The sequence below is a fragment of the Esox lucius genome, chromosome 23 (assembly GCF_011004845.1).
Source record: "Esox lucius isolate fEsoLuc1 chromosome 23, fEsoLuc1.pri, whole genome shotgun sequence".
Classification (NCBI taxonomy): domain Eukaryota; kingdom Metazoa; phylum Chordata; class Actinopteri; order Esociformes; family Esocidae; genus Esox; species Esox lucius.
The window spans coordinates 16,636,689-16,653,950 of NC_047591.1; the positions used below are offsets into that span (position 1 = coordinate 16,636,689).

At 43.1% G+C, this 17,262-nt stretch overlaps 1 protein-coding gene and 1 long non-coding RNA gene across 3 annotated transcripts in view; one reads left to right on the forward strand and one right to left on the reverse strand.

Moving 5' to 3' along the window:
* The window catches only part of tmtc2a (transmembrane O-mannosyltransferase targeting cadherins 2a), a 63,800-nt gene that overhangs the window by 12,882 nt on the left and 33,656 nt on the right, over positions 1 to 17,262 (forward strand). The window contains exon 2 of one of the 2 annotated variants that reach the window (XM_010887339.3): positions 16,477 to 17,086. The exons of the other annotated variant lie outside the window; for it this stretch is intronic. Coding sequence (XP_010885641.1) covers positions 16,477 to 17,086 — 610 coding nt within the window. The remainder of the gene's footprint in view (positions 1 to 16,476; positions 17,087 to 17,262) is intronic. 2 annotated transcript variants of the gene reach the window in all.
* LOC105020369 overlaps positions 14,697 to 17,262 on the reverse strand; it is a 38,747-nt gene continuing 36,181 nt past the window's right edge. The window contains exon 3 of the long non-coding RNA XR_828717.3: positions 14,697 to 15,049. This is a non-coding gene — a long non-coding RNA (uncharacterized LOC105020369). The remainder of the gene's footprint in view (positions 15,050 to 17,262) is intronic.

The window sequence follows — 17,262 nt, forward strand, 5'->3', positions numbered from 1 at the left end:
TCAAACATTTTATGTTTTTCATCGCACATCAATTGCAGATTAAGAACAAAAAATTACTCAGAGGTTGAGACCAAACTCCCGTTTGTTCTCTAGTTGTTCCCTTGGCAATGTCCAAGACACAGATTCTCCATCTGGACCTCGATTTTTCATTGGTAATTTCTGTCTTCCCTGTCACAGTCCTCTAATACAGACCGAAACCTTGAGGACTTCCCACAAATTATTTGCCAGATATTGTAAATCTGCACCTCACTCTATATTAAAATGTGTCTCTTTCCATTAATCCCCTCAATGACATGTTACCATTCCCCCATTTGTGTCTCACAATGTGTACAATGTGTTAGTTTATAGTGGAACAAATGGCAGATGAGTGTTATATTACCGTTTGACTAATTCAAACCCTTTTCGGATCATGATGTAGTGTAGACTGTCTTTGCAGCGGAGGGGTGGGGTGGGGGGGTATATGATGCCTTGGCAAGGGACAACAGGCACAGCTGGCTCCAGAAAAGGGACTGCCAAGTGGTGATTCCACTCTGTGCAGTGGCCCCTGTAGTGCCCAGGAGGACGGGGAAAAAAAAGTGGAATATGGAGTTGTCATGGAAGCATTTCAGAAAATGATGAATTGGATCAAGCTGCAGTCTCTCCACTCCCACTGGTGCTGGTTTGCAAGGGCTTTGTATTGGGCCGTGTGTGGAGTGTTCGTTTTGTTTGTGTGGGTGGGTGTGCTAACTCGCTTTGTGTCTCCCTCTCCAGAAAACCACACTTGGTTCTTTGAACTTTCCCATAACCCGTCTTAGGTAGTGGCAAATGATCTCGTAACACATGACACAAACTGCAGTCGTGTTGAGTACACAGCGCTTCTTTTCTGTTGCTGAAACCATTTGCATAATGTTAACAGAACATTTCCTGAACACCTTTTGTCTTTTCTTTGACACTAGATAGGTAAAGTGGGTCAGCTTGACTCCAAATGTAATATACATCTGCCATCATTCAAGCCCCTCCCCATCCTTGACTATTTAAACACACGTATGTAAGTAACAGATTGTGTGTTTTACAAAGTTTTAGGAGGACATGTCAGTATTTTCTTTGGGTGCCAGTTAATCTTCATTTCAAAGTAATACTGTTGGGATTTATATAATGTATTCAAAAGAACTGATTCTGAGGTTTCCAAAACACACACCAAATAACCTAAATTAAAGCAATGATATCTATTATACAATAGATATTTCACACATGCTTGCAGCAACAGGTAAACTGAAGTAACAAAAGTACAAACCCGATTCCAAAAAAGTTGGGACACTGTACAAATTGTGAGTAAAAAAGGAATGGAATAATTTACAAATCTCATAAACTTATATTTAATTCACAATAGAATATAGATAACATATCGAATGTTGAAAGTGAGACATTTTGTAATGTCATGCCAAATATTGGCTCATTTTGGATTTTATGAATCCAAAAAAGTTGGGACAGGTAGCAATAAGAGGCCAGAAAAGTTAAATGTACAGATAAGGAACAGCTGGAGGATCAATTTGCAACTTATTATGTCAATTGGCAACATGATTGGGTATAAAAAGAGCCTCTCAGAGTGGCAGTGTCTCTCAGAAGTCAAGATGGGCAGAGGATCACCAATTCCCCCAATGCTGCGGCGAAAAATAGTGGAGCAATATCAGAAAGGAGTTTCTCAGAGAAAAATTGCAAAGAGTTTGAAGTTATCATTATCTCCAGTGCATAATATCATCCAAAGATTCAGAGAATCTGGAACAATCTCTGTGCATAAGGGTCAAGGCCGGAAAACCATACTGGATGCCCGTGATCTTCGGGCCCTCAGACGGCACTGCTTCACATACAGGAATGATACTGTAATGGAAATCACAACATGGGCTCAGGAATACTTCCAGAAAACATTGTCGGTGAACACAATCCACCGTGCCATTCGCCGTTGCCGGCTAAAACTCTATAGGTCAAAAAAGAAGCTGTATCTAAACAGGATCCAGAAGCACAGGTGTTTTCCCTGGGCCAAGGATCATTTAAAATCTGTGGCAAAGTGGAAGTGTTCTGTGGTCAGATGTCAAAATTTGAAGTTCATTATGGAAAACTGGGACGCCATGTCATCCGGACTAAAGAGGACAAGGACAACCCAAGTTGTTATCAGCGCTCAGTTCAGAAGCCTGCTTCTCTGATGGTATGGGGTTGCATGAGTGCGTGTGGCATGGGCAGCCTACACATCTGGAAAGGCACCATCAATGCTGACAGTTATATCCAAGTTCTAGAACAACATATGCTCCCATCCAGACGTCGTCTCTTTCAGGGAAGACCTTGCATTTTCCAACATGACAATGCCAGACCACATACTGCATCAATTACAATGTCATGGCTGCATAGAAGAAGGATCCGGGTACTGAAATGGCCAGCCTGCAGTCCAGATCTTTCACCCATAGAAAACATTTGGCGCATCATAAAGAGGAAGGTGCGACAAAGAAGACCTAAGTTGAGCAACTAGAAGCCTGTATTAGACAAGAATGGGACAACATTCCTATTCATAGACTTGAGCCCCAGACGTTTGCAGTCTGTTATAAAAAGAAGAGGGGTTGCCACACAGTTGCAAACATGGCCTTGTCCCAAATTTTTTGAGATGTGTTGATGCCATGAAATTTTAAATCAACTTATTTTTCCCTTAAAGTGATACATTTTCTCAGTTTAAACATGTGATATGTCATCTATGTTGTATTCTGAATAAACTATTGAAATTTGAAACTTCCACATCATTGCATTCAGTTTTTATTCACAATTGTACAGTGTCCCAACTTTTTTGGAATCGGGTTTGTAATAAAAATGCTCTTTAGGACCTTCCTGAACAAAGAAAACTCATATTTTTTAATACAATATTTATTAGACTGTTCTAGCATTCAATTAAGTTGTGGTGACAGTCTTGTTGGAGTGTCACAATAGAGGAAACAGAAACACCATCCAGTCAGTGAATGGAATGCTTTCATATCATCTGAACGTTTGGCATTTAGCAATTTAAACATAGTTAGACTCTGGTCTTTTTTGTGGACAGTACACATGGCACTGTGGTCACTCAGGAATCGGTAAACCTGATTGGATATACAAATCTGGACTGAATAAAGACAACCTTTTGGCCGCAACCTATGACAAATTATGCTAACACTTACAGAACAACTTGTGGTTCGCTGGTGTGTAAATGGCTGCCTGAGTGTGTGTGCGTGTGTGTATTGTCTGCTGTAACCATTGGTCATTGCTGGATTCTGGGCAGACACAATAAAGGCCATTTTTCCCAGTAATTTGCTATTCCTTCTGGATGAACACAAACGACAGCGCCTCTGTGTCTTAGTGAGCTGGCCCCAATACCACAAAGCCTCCAGGCAGATTCAAAGGGGCTTTTCCATAATGCCTTACTGCAGGTGCAAGTTTTATAGGTCACTGTGCCACCAGCTTTAAGTGGGCCAAAGCAATGGATGGATGGTGGGATAAAGAGAGAAAATGTGCAGGGGAAGGGCTGGCACCTGGAGCCAGAGATACTGTAACCACTCTAGATACAGGACCTTAAATCAACTCCAATTAATCCTGCAGCAAAAGGAATGGGAATTATTTTACATTGTGTATAATTAATAGTAATTTTAGTTGAGGTAATAATAGCCTCTTTCATAGTGAAGTAGTATTATTGGTAGTAGTGGTAGTAAGAGCTATTGTATAGAGTACTGTAGTCAATGCCGTAGTAGAAGTAGCAGCTAGTGACAATATAGAGTACTGTATTTATAGTGCTGTGGTAGTAGGAACTACAGTTGTTGGTACTATAAGAGTATTAGTAATAGTAGCTATATAAACTATACATTCCAAACAAAACTACACTTAATATATAGACCTACAGTGTTACGTTACAATCAGCATTAAATTAAATCAAACAAACCTATGCGTTTATGTTCCAGTGAATTTAAAAATATTCCTGGAAGGAAGCTTAATAGGAAAAGATAATATAAAATTAATGAACAAAAAACAAACAAAATCTGGTTAGCGCATCCATAGATTAGTCAATACCCATATTATTATGATCAATAATTCTTGTGTAGAAAAATGAGCATGTCCACATGCTCCGGGAGTAGACATAAAGGCTAACGTAGTCTGTTGACTATCAGGCCCCTTTTAAACCGGTACAGATGTTGCCAGCAGGCACAGGTATACTTTCGCCAGACTTGATAATTTCCTGTACTTGACCGTTAGCCAGATATGTTTAGTCTATAAGAAATAACCCATCGCCAAGTGAGTCAATCAGTAGTACAGATTTTTTTTATTCCACTTTTAGATAGTCGATAAATGCCATCCTTGTCGAAATGTCGACGATTCAACTATTTGTTCTCACCCCTAGTCTGTACTTGTAGTAGCTACTATATGGAGTACTAAAGTCTGTGCTATAGTAGTTATAGTGATTGGTATAAGGCAGCATCATTGTTGCCATTTCGTCATCGTAAAATGGTGGAAACCTCTCCAGTAAGTGAGACAATAGTGGTAGAAACAGAAGACACAGATATCCTGACAAAGTCATTGATGTGCTCTGTCTGTTGAGAACAAAACGATCAATGGGAATGTGCATATGGGGGGACCAGAGTGTCCTAATTAGCAGTCCAGACAGAAATACTGTAATTATGACGATATGCAAGACACTTTGTGACGCATAATTGGATCGAAACACCTCGGATTCCCCCTTATTAACTGTGTGTGTAGTACTCCCTCCATGTAACAGTGGTTAAGGTAATAATTGGGGAGGGATCCTGTAGCTGTGTTCATTTCCCCCGGAGTGTTGTGGTTAGCGTGATTGGGGTTGTGTCGAGGTTGGTGGATTCCAGAGCTGGTTTCTGGGTTGGATACGTGGTGTTACAGTTGGCAGGAGATGGGATTGCCCCGATGGGTGGCCATTTAAATTTAACTTGAGCTCGATTTTAGCGGAGTCAAGTATTCCAGGAACCCCATTAAACTCATAGCATTGCCCATTTAGTCGTTTCTCTCAACAAATAGAGAAGAGGTCTAATACATAAGCCTTCATATTTATAGTCTGAGCCGTCCTCTTTAAGTAGATACACATACATTTCATATTATGTGCACTTCTCTGGAGGTAAGTGGGTGGGGGACACTTACTGTACTGTGCTATTTCTCCAGATGTTTAGTACGAGGACAAGTGCTATTATGATCAGGTAGTGGTGGTCTTTGGGGGATTGGAAGGGTCTGGAGTGGGGGTAGGGTGTTTAGGGGAGGGGGGCTGGTAAGTTTACACCCCCCCCTCCATCTTTGTTCTCTTGCTTTTAAGTCTGCTCTTGTTCAGACATCAAGGATATTCTACTCACGGTTTAAAGCACAATATTCCTGTACAGAGTGTTACAGCATGGTGTTACCCTACGCTTTCAACTCACCACACGTTTGAGGAAACACTCAGGGTAAACGGCAATGGAAATTCGTACTGACAGCTGTTCCTTACGTTTTGAATGTGGAGACAAGGGAGGAATTTATCCCGAAGTAGATCAGGGCCCGTCAAGTCTCTAAGTCATAGTGCTGATCTAGGATCAGGTTTGTCTTTTGGAGAGTAATTAAAACATTACATGGACAGTGACACTTTAAAGAGAAAAGAGCTTATGCTAATACTGAGCTGCTTGTTGTAGTGCAATGTGTTATGGATGGTGATCGGATATCTAACAGACAATTACATTGAATGTTAAGACATTCCCACAAATTAATATTTTAATGTTAGAGGCAACTAATGATGGTGTTTCAAAGTACTTTGTTTTAACAGTGTAGAATATCCCCATGCTTTAGGAATACTGTCCCTAACACTACCTAACTCATTCGTTTTATTAGAGGGCTTTATCCTAATTAATTCAGGGTTTTATTTAATGGCGTTAACCTAATTAAATCAGGGTTTAACCCAATTATGTGTTTTATTTCTGGGCTTTAACCTAGAAGATCCTATTTTATTATAGAAGCTAAACCTAATTCATTTAGGGGTTAATTTATTCAGGGTTTAGTTGGGTGAGAAGTTTCCATGTATAGTCCTAAATCCCGGTCCTGAATTTTACTGCATTCTGGTCCAAACTCTCACGTTCTGCCTATATACTGGCCCTCCCTGAGGCATTAGTCGTATTAACCATTGATTTCCTGTCCTCTCTCCTTTGTGTGGCAGAGTACTCGTCAGGACCTTTTATTGACATAATCAATTGCCAGACAGATGAGCGAAAGGGTCCCTGGCCCCTTTTTAGCTGAGGTGGCGTGGAGGACGTTGCATTAGCCTATGATCTGGTCTCGTTTGGTTGGGTGCAGCTCGCAAAGGTAGCTGATCGATCGGGGCTCTGTGATAAAGGCCCCCACTATCGATCTGCTGAAGTATAGACAGCCCCCACTCTCAAGGATTATCCTTACCTGTTAGTATCTCAGCTTTACGCAGCTTTGCTATACATAAAATGTAACTTTGGGTAATCCCCGCAAAATTATTTCTATGTTGCAGCTAACGACTACTTCAGAAAAACGTCCTCGGGCTTTTGGCCACTTCTAGAGTCAAAGGCTGAGCCGTAATCAGGGTTGGGTAGGTTACTTTTTAAATGTAATCCGTTACAGTTACAAGTTACCTGACACATTTTTAGTCAGAAACATAACTTTTTGATTACTCAAACTCAGTAAACGTAATCTGATTACTTTTAATAACTTTTAGATTACTTTCATATTAAGAGGCACTGGAAAACAAATAGGAATAGCCTATAAACAACTGAACACCTTTTGCGGGATCAATCAATGTTAGAGTTTACATAGCTGGCCAAAAACGGAATTCGCATTTAACCTTATGGGTTGTGTAGGCTACAGTGCCTTTGAAAATGGGTTTCTAAACCATTGCTTTTTACTTCAATATGATTGGGCTACATCTCTACATTTTTACTCATTCCAATTAATCCAAAAAACCTTGATCTTCCAGAATCTGACTTTTTATCTGAACATAACCCAAAATCGAATGACGCTTAAGCCTGTTCTGTTATTTGTGTTTTATTCATGTTTTTAATTGCTTCAATAAATGGCAATTACTCGAAAAGGTATTGACATTGTTGTACACAAAATGTAGATATCCGTAGCTTTTCGCACATCAACCAAATCTGTAGTAGTCTGAGGATTTGCTCCACAACCAACATTGTCAAAATGTTGCAATAACCCCCCAGCACGCGAATGCACATTTGCAATCGTGAACACCCGCATAGAAATAAGATTTACGAAAATGGAAGAAATAAACTGTGATTATAAACCTATACTCTTAGCTTTAAGTAAATGACATCAGCAGCCAATGATAAACAATGAACACATTTTTCAGAGATGCAAAGCAAGCAGAATAACAAGGCCTACCAGTACGAATGGAGTTGATGTCAAATGCAAATAATCATTTTGGCTGAGTGCTTCCCAACACACCTTTTCTCCTCATATGTCGTGGTAAATTCCATATATATGTTTTATCTTGAAGGCAGCACTATGTTACAGCTATCTAACAAATAGTTGCCTAATCTATTAAACAATTCCTGTAAATGTTTCTTCAGTGCAACTCGTCCTGGCTGTGTTGTTCGGTGCATTTGACAAATAAACTATGAAAGATATAACACCAGGTAGGCCTATTGCCTATCATTGTTCTGAGAATTAGATAATTAATAACATTTTATATGACTACGCTAATATTATCGAAGATATACTTTGTTTTTACCAGCCATCCAAACAACCAAAACCGGAGAAATTTAAACTAGCAATTCCTCCGTCACTAAACTGGTTATGAGAGTCCACCTTTGCGCGCATGATGATCACGATCACACACACACACACACACACACACACTGGGGAGCGCAATTCATATTTTGGTTCAAATAACGATGTTTTTATAACATTAAATAATAAACTCAAACATACAACGTGTCATAATTATTATATTACTTTTTCAATTGAAGTAATCCTAAAGTAATCATAATTTTTTTCAAAAGTATCTGTAATCCGATTACAATATTTTTGTTGGTAATTTAACGGATTACAGTTATTTTTTTTATTTACTGATGCTGCATATTGAAAAAATAGCTTGTTCATATTCAATTGAAAAAAAATTATTATATAATATTATATTGTATGCACTGTACTGTAGCACACAGTCCCTATTCCAGAGACCCTGGTCGTTGCTGTGGCTGTAAACCTGCTGCTAATCAGGAAACATGCTCTACTGTGAACATGAAAGGAGTCCTTTGGACAAAGGAGAGACGGCCACTTCCTGGTTTCTTGTTCCAGCAGCGCTGTCTTTGAAGAAAAAGTTACCTGAAATACATCTCTACCTCCTGACTGTCTGTTTGAATTGATGGCAGCCATGAAGCGCAGGAGACTCCCTTCTCATTGGTGGGTGGTGGTAATGGAGGAGGGACAAAGACAGAAAGAGAGGTCTAACCCCCATCACCACACAGCAGCTCTAATGCTGGTGTTAATGAAAACAGCTGGGACACAGTGATGTGGTGAAGAACGGCTTGTAGATTAGTGTGATCCTACATTTGTTAGTTTCCCAAAATGGCAAGGTTGCAAACTGTTAGGCACTAAGCACCGCCCAAGTGGCCCTGCACACCATTTTTAATGATGAATGCTGTGCCATTCATGGCAAAGGAGACAGGCAGGGTTACCTGAGGTCGCAGAGACAGACTTTGTGGTTTTGTTTCTAATAAAGTACTGGGGCCTGCAGATTGTTCCTATGCACTTTGCAGCCTTGGTAAACATTATCTTTGTCTGTATTGTGAGATTACATTGCAGAGCAGTGAGGGTGCTTATACACTAAAGGATTAGTCACAAAACATTTTAAGTCATCGTATGACAACTGAATGTACACTAGTAGTTCTTTGTCCTTACCTGATTTAAATAACTTTATTTTAATTCTAATTAAATCAGTTAGCCCAAGGATTCAAAAAGCTGATTGGATAAACAGGTCTGGTGGGATGAGAGCTAGATTTCCACTTTCACACTGCTGTGTGGGAAAGGTGCCCAGAGAGCATCCTCTGACGTTTGGCGGCGTAGCAGCAGGGAGGTTAGAACAGGCCAGTGCTTCCAATAGATGATACTTAGAGCAATTCAGCTCTAGTCCTTGAGGGCTGCAGCACTGTGCTTGTGAGTTTATACATTGCACTCACGTGTGCTGTATTCATTTTGCCAAAGAAAATGTTTCAGGTGCTTCTACAGGAGCAACAGAACGAAACAGGGATGTTGCGTCAAACACATTTTCTATTGAAAAACACATAGGGCCATTGCTCATATGTTTTGCCCGCTTCTGTTGAAGAAATGTTTTTAAAAGGCCATTTTGTTTGGCAATATGAAAGCACCGCTGGTGTCCCACGTCAGTGTCCAATGTCAGAGCCCGTCCCTTATTGGAAGGATGGGATATAAACCTGAAGGGCTTTGGCCCTCCAGGACCAGATTTGAATAGCCCTGGCCTAGCATTTTAATTAGTGGCAGTTTATTTCTTGCAGACTAAAATGTCAGTGTACGCCTATAGTACTGCCAAGTTCTAACCGCCCCGTCTTTCTCTGCTCTATCTACAAAACAAGGCTATCTTTTGGTTAGCGTCCAAAAAGTCCAAAAGCAGTTTATCATTCGACATTCCATCCTTTGAGAAGACCGACAATCTTGCACCTGGGTTGGCTGAAAACACACCCACAAACCAGGAAACCAGAGAGAGGTAGGACTAATGGAATGATGTGTGATGGATTGACCTTGACTTGACCTTGACTTGACCTCCCGTGGCCTATATGAGGAACAAAGTTATTTAGGATGCAGACAACAAGTTGTGTGCCTTTATGGATTTCCATGTATGCCGTTTCTATCGCCTCATTTGTTTATTTGCATCCACATTAGGTGACGCCATACTGACAACTTCCTGGGGCCACTCGAGCTGTCTGGGTGTGCCTATGGGAAAGTGTTGTGGCCTGCCTGGCAAGGGCATTGTTCTATTCTGCCCACAGTCTTGTTCATGTGTGATGTTTAGACACACCCACGTCTGGCCACTTCCTGACTAGTCAGCTATTAGATACACAGACCCAACACCAGGGCTATGGTGTGATGAAAGGTGAAGGCTTTTACATTCACTGCATCTTTCCAATTTTTTTTCCATTTGAAATAAACATCAACAATATATCAATGTTGAGGAGAATGGGGGTGGGAGATGTCATGAAAGCAAATACAGAAAGCAGATGGAAGGAGGGCTGAATAGCTGCAACAACACTTGATCTACCCCGGCACCCTGTCACTCTTTCGCTTGTTCTCCTGCCTTCCTCCTCTCTCCTCCCCCTCAGTCTCTATCTGAGGAGGGGAGGTAGTCTGAAAAAGGAACAGCCTGCTGGTGATAGAACCAAAGTCCTATTCACCTCTCAATATATGAAATGAAAGGCCAATCTAAGAGAATGACTTGATAGATTAAACAGGAAAGAAAATGCCACCGTAGCTACGACCAGGTATCCTCTATAAGCTATCACACGAAAAACGGTAGGCATATCAGACAGACGCATCAGACTCAACTTTTCTCATGCAAATATTAGGTTCGCTATCAAATTCAGAAAAAGCATGAGAGAACCTGACCGAATGAGCAGAGGTGACAGGGAATGTGACGCGCTAGCTGCAGGAGGGTACGCAGCAATGCCACTCTGACGCAAGGAGGCCAGCCTTCGTTCAGCCTCATACCTTCACGTGAACTGCAACCTAAAACGGATGTGTATTTTGAAACAACAGTGTGTCTAATGTGCCTGGTGGTGTGTAGACAACATGTCGGTGCAACCCGAGGATTTCACCCTATGGGCTTTGTGCAAGGCTCTCAGTATCCTGCCAAGTGACCATCCAAAACAGATGCTTGAGAAGTGGGCGTGAGATTGTGTCAGTGCCATCAGTTAAATGCCCTACTCCTTATTGCTGTGTGCTTGTGAGTGACTGCCTTAATGTGTTTGTGTATTTTTGGCATGAGTGTATGTGCGTGTTGATGCAATACCCCCCCCCCCCCCCCACACACACACACATATGACGACTGTGTTGGACACATTCAAACGGCGAATGGACAAGACAAAGGCTGTGAAGCCGTTTGTCTCAGCGGTAGGCCGGCCTGCCAACAAGTTTAGCCGTTTTTGTGTGCTGCTTTTCCAGAGTGCTAGACAATGGCAAGCCTCCCCACAGCCACAGACCGACCTTGTCCGTCACCCTGAGTGAAGAGTCGGCAGGGTTCTGCTTTAGCAAGCTGTGTCATTCAGAGGACCTGCCAACTGTCCCACAACAAGGTATTACAGCTGAGTGCTCGTGTTTGGAATACATATTCCGTTGCTTCAACGCTAACATTTCACTAGAAGCGGTTGTATGTTTGTGCTCATGCACTACTTACAACTATGACTAAGAAAACCCAGAGTGACCCGTTGGCGTGTCTGTGACACCCAGACACACAAACCCTCACCAACTCAGTCCATTCCAGGGAGCTTTAATCAGATTATTCATTGAACTCTGCCCTCCAGGCAACATCCCGGAGACATTGGGGGTCTATGATCACTCTCTAATCCTGTTAGGATTGGCTAAGCACGGAGTGAGGTTGAACGGCTCCAGCCACGAGTTTGAATGAGTTAGCCAAGGCTGAACCCAAGAAGAAATCAATTAATTAGGTTTAGTAACTTCATAAATCTATTAAATTAAAAGGGCTTTTTTTAGTCTCTGAGTCAAAGATGTCCTAGAGTAGAATAGCATTGTAACTGTAGTGGATGGACAGAACTTGCTGTTCAGTGAAACAAACTTGAGTGTTTGTGATTGAGACTGTGAATGTTATAGTCTGTTGAATAGATGTTTCAGTTTGGGTTTTCATTGTTGTTTGAATGGAGGCTTTACTTTTTAATGTGCATTCCTAGCTCTTTATTGACTAATGGCCCGTCCTCCCTCAAAGTCTTCACTTGGGGTGGGGAACAAATCAGACAGAGATGATGATGAGTGGAGAGATTGTTTTTATCAGCTGCTTGATATGAAAGCTTATTAATGCGAAAAGCTCTTTATTACCTCACCAGTTCAAGACAAACATTGTGCACAAGTGGAAGTGATTCCCAAACTTTTACAGTCTGGTCTTCTATCATATGGGAAGATACAGAGGACTGCCATGAATAATCCTAAATGACGTTCAGGTTTTAACACTTTCAAATGAGCATGTTTTTTGTGCGCCTTCTTATACGGCCAAACACATGCTCATTGTTCCAAAGATCAGCATAAAGCCCTAAAAGATAACCGAGAAAGACAGAGAGAAGCAGAACGGGTGAAGATTGAAAACCAAGTCGCCGACCATTAGATTAAATGTGTAGATGATCCAGCTGATCCATCTTCCCATGGCTTTTTAGGGATGAAAGTCACAGTGGAATCACTATTATAATTCACTTACTTCTGATTACATTAAGTGACAGTGGTTTACACAGTAGACGGTCATCAGCGTACCCGTGTCCACCAGGCTGATACACAAACTGCAGACATGGAGGCTGGCCACAGGCCCAAATATTTACCGAAGGCTGAAGAGGAGTTTTGTTCGGCCATTTACTGAGGAAGGCTTCCCAGTTGGTGTCATGGGGAACACGAAGAGGAACATTTACTGAAGGCTAATCCTCCTCCAGATAAAACCACAGGGGGTGTTTGGGGCGGTTCGTGTGTGTGTGTGTGTTTGTTAGCCCACTATGTGTGCATGTCGGTTTCTGTGAGACGCTTAGTCTGTGTTTACTGGAGTCTGGCTCGCTGCGTGAGTGTGTTCGGGGATTAAACAGCGGCCTTAACTTAAAATCGCTCCAGCCTCAGTGATTATGACCCTAATAAAACACTATTGTAGAGATTACAGAGACCTACAGTCAGTCAGACGCTTCCTCTGTACAGCATTAACCTAGTCTGACTGCTCAGGATGTTGACCCAGGACTCAGCTGGCCCTTTAGGTCATTAGGACTACGATTAAGCTATATATAGACTATACAGGCTCTTCTGGTCGGAGACTGAATACGTACCTCACCAAGGCTTCTTTCAGTTCAAAACTGGCTCTTCATTAAATAAATCAAGATTCATTATTAAATTATCTTAAATGACATCTGCTGCTGTGTGTTATTAACCAATGGCTAAACTGCTGTGGGTGATTCATTAGCATACTACTAATGTAACAGGTCATTTCTCCCTCGGCACATTGTGATTGTGCTGACCTCAGAGGTCAGAGTTCGGGTGAGGCAGAGAAGGGACAAATCATCAGTTTCCCAGCATTGTTTTCTCTGTGGGAAAAACAAGCAGCGTTTCTCCAGCTCTGTGCTGCTGTGGGACGGACAGAGGTGGGTGACGGCCTAGTGGTTCGAGCGCTGGGACAGAAACCAAAAATGGACTAATTCGAATATCCAAGCTGACATGATAAACCTGTCGTTGTGTTATTGAGCACTGTATTTAACCATTAAGTTGTTCTGGAAGTGTCTGCTAAAAGACAAAATGGCTGGAACATCCCTGAACCTTAGTATTCCACGCTACACATCATCACATCACTCCCTGTACAGTTTAATCCTGTCTCGGATAATACAAATATATTTCCTGTATTTTCACACAAACGCATGATTAATATTAACATTGTACACATCATTTTACATGTGCGTTACGTAATTAATTCATTACGTATTCATTATGATAACACTGTTTTCACTGTTAGTTTGAGTGTGTTTCTGTGTTGAATTTAGTAGTTCACTACATCCTCCAGTGTAGCTTCCCCTGTGTATTGGCCCGTCTCCATCTCAGTCCTCACCAGAGTTAAATCATTTGAATATTCAAATCAGTCCCCCTACCTTTTCTCCAGGGGCAGTGAAGGGAAGTCATTAGGGGTCTGGAATCCAGCTGTAAGGGTGTTTCCCAAATGGCATTATATTCCCTATATAGCGCGCTACTTTGTAATTAGAGCCCTAGGGGAGCTGTTCGAAAGTGGCACACTATAGTAAATAGGATGCCGGTAAGGAAACCGACTAGGACGGGGTCCTTTGAGATTCACCAGGGAACCCCTCGGAATCAGAACCCAACTAGGGTTAGATAAAAGAACGTGTTTAGACTAGAACAATTGCCCTGATGACAAATTCATTTAAATAACATTTACATAATATGTAAATACTATTTTCTATCCACACTGTATAATGAGGAACTCTCCCTGGGCCAGAGGTACGTGGTAAGACTGAACATATGCAGACAAAGCGCTTTGGCCTCCTGTACTAGAAGGACCAGAAACTCATTGTCTTTTACCTGGCAACTAACATGGCTTTTACCTGGTAACTAACATGGCTTTTACCTGGTAACAAACATGGCGCTGTTCATTGAACAAGTGATGTGGCTGGTGATAATATATTTAGTTTAGTTTTTTTAGTGGTTTAAAGCTAATAGCCTACACATTTACACATTTTGCCATGAGGCATGGAGAAAACTTTACAGTTTTAAAGCTTAAACTACAGTAAATTCATGTTTAAAAAAACAACAACTCATTCCTTTTAATAAAACCCTCAAAACAATGTTCAATCTGTTGTTGTTTTTAACTGGTAATACATTTTGTGAATGTGACCGCAGATTCCCTGCGGTGCCTGCGCAGACCCCAGGGGACCCCAGTTTGAGAAACACTGCCTAGGAAATTGAATGGGAAGAGTGACAGCTCGGCCTGGTCGTGCTGATGGCTTCATCGGGCTTGTCTCTGAAGTGGGATAGAGTGGTGTCCCGGAGCGACTGGGCCTTAGAGGGGCCTCTTATGTATTCTAGAGTCGCGCAGAGTGGGGCAGCCAGGCAATCAGGCTGGCATTCTCTCCCCTCAATTTAGCAGAAAAACCAGGAGGGGTGTCCTTTTGAAAGTGTAATTTTTCATGGAATTGGGGAATAAGGGTACAGGAGTGCTGGGTTGTGGGTATGGGCAAGGGAAAGGAGGGGGTAGCTTAGATGGTGATTGGGTGTGATAACAAAGGTACTCTCATGGTTCCAGTGGTCTCCAACATGCTGTGTGCTGCTGCTGTGAGAAAGAGAGAGAGAGAGAGAGAGAGAGAGAGACACACGGAAAGAGAGAGAGAGAGAAAGAACAAACAAGTCACAGCTCTTTCTCTCTATTGCTCTCCTATCCTTTATTAGCCGCGTCCTCCCCCTTACCCTCTACCCATCACTCTATACTGGTTATGTTCTTTATTTCGTTTGTCATTTCTCTCTCCATGTCCCCCTCCCTCTCTCACTTTGTCCCCCTCCCTCGCCCTCCCTCCCCCCATGTCCCCTTTCTTCTTACTGTTTCGATCCTCCCCTTTTCTCTCTTTCTATCTCTCCCCCCATTTCTCTCTCCATCTCCCCCTTCCTCTTTTCTCCTTTCTCTTTTGCTTTCTGCACCACTCTCTCAGTCTTGTTCTCATAGTCACACTCCTGACCCCTCTCTCACTCCAGTTCTCCCTCTCATTCTAATTCATCTACTTCTTGCACTGCTGCTGAGTCCTAATCTCTCCACAAAGGAAGTCTTGTGCTGGCCTGAGTCCAGTCTCTTTAATTCAAACACAATGTTTGACTGGCGCTTCAGAAACGCAGAGCCACCCAAGTAAAACAAACCGTGAGACAGAGAGGTTCGCCACTGGATCAAAGTGACCTCTGCGTCAGGACTACACACATAAATGGATTTGGAAACACACACACACACACACCTCTAGTGTTATTTCAGTCTCAGGCTCTTTTATGTTGTTCTATGACAAGGGAACAGTGTCTGGGACGGCAACACTAATTGCCATGTCTCTGGTAACAGCGTGAACATGTGGTTGTCTTCTCCTCCCTCTCCCTAATTGGCCTGTCAGGACTCACATCTCCCTATTAGGCTACTGCAGAGAAGAACGCTCTCTCCTCATGTTTACCTTGGCCAGTTGTAACTCATTCTCTTATCTCACTGTCAATGTCCGACTGATGGTATGCGTACCCTGACAATATACATGTGCCACATTTTGGACGCATTTAGCTGACAGATTAGGCAATGTGTACGTTACACACAAAGTTTTTTGACAGCTAAACTATTGAAAGGTGTTCTGGTTACAGCTGAAGGTGCTACAGTGAGACACCTAGTGTACATTGGTCACGCATTTCTCAGCCCTCTGGCTGTTTGACGTGTGCAGCAATGAGTCACGTGCGGGGTGAATCTCGTTTTAGTGGCCCCCAGGGGGCCATAACCACTTGGCGGTTTGTGTGTGCGCGTGTGTACAGTTTGTGCTACTGCCCCTGAGGTGCGTATGTGTTCCTGAGACTGTGTATGCAATGTGTTTGTGTGAAACCGGGCATCTTATTTTAAGTCACATCAATGTGAACCTTCTCTGAGTCACTTTGTTGTCAATGGCAGCCACTTTATCAGTTCCTCTGGGAATGAGACCCGGCTTTCCACCAAACCCCGTTTCCTCTCTCTCCCTCTCTTTGCAACAGCCGTGCGATCAAGACCAACCAGGACCTTCTCCCTGAGACCCCATGGATCAACATCCTGTATGATGACTTCTGGGGTACCCTGCTCACCCACAGTGGCAGTCACAAGTCCTTCCGACCGCTGTGCACCCTCTCCTTCCGCCTTAACCACGCCCTGGATGGCCTGCGCCCCTGGGGTTTCCACCTGGTCAACGTGGGCCTCCACGCGGCCGCCACCGGCGTCTTCACCGCCCTCTGTCGCCCCCTGCTGGGGGGAGGTACCTGGAGCCTTCTGGCCGGGCTCCTTTTTGCCTCCCACCCAGTGCACACGGAGGCCGTGGCGGGGGTGGTGGGGAGGGCCGACGTGGGCGCAGCGCTGCTGTTCCTCTTGTCCCTTCTCAGCTACGTGAGGCACTGCAGGCTCCGCTCGGCCTCCAGGGACTGTCAGACCAGGGGCTGTGGTGGACTCCGTGCCTGGACTTGGTTGTGGATGTTGGGTAGCCTGGGTTGCGCGGCCTCCAGCATGCTGTGGAAGGAGCAGGGGGTTACGGTGCTGGCCGTGTCCGCAGCTTACGACCTCTTCATCTTCCAGCGGCTCAGGTTCCGCCAGGCTGCGGTCATCCTCTTCGGGAAGGTAAACAAAGCTGCCCTCTGTGTACAAAGTGCTGGTCCTCTTTGTGTCTCTGCGTTTATCCAATTTCCCCTTCCCCCTTGGAAGGAAACCTCAGCCGACCACAAATGGTTCCTGTGTGTATGTACATAGGGTTTGTTTATGAGGAGGTTGTGTGTATGTGTGTGTGTGTCTTGTTG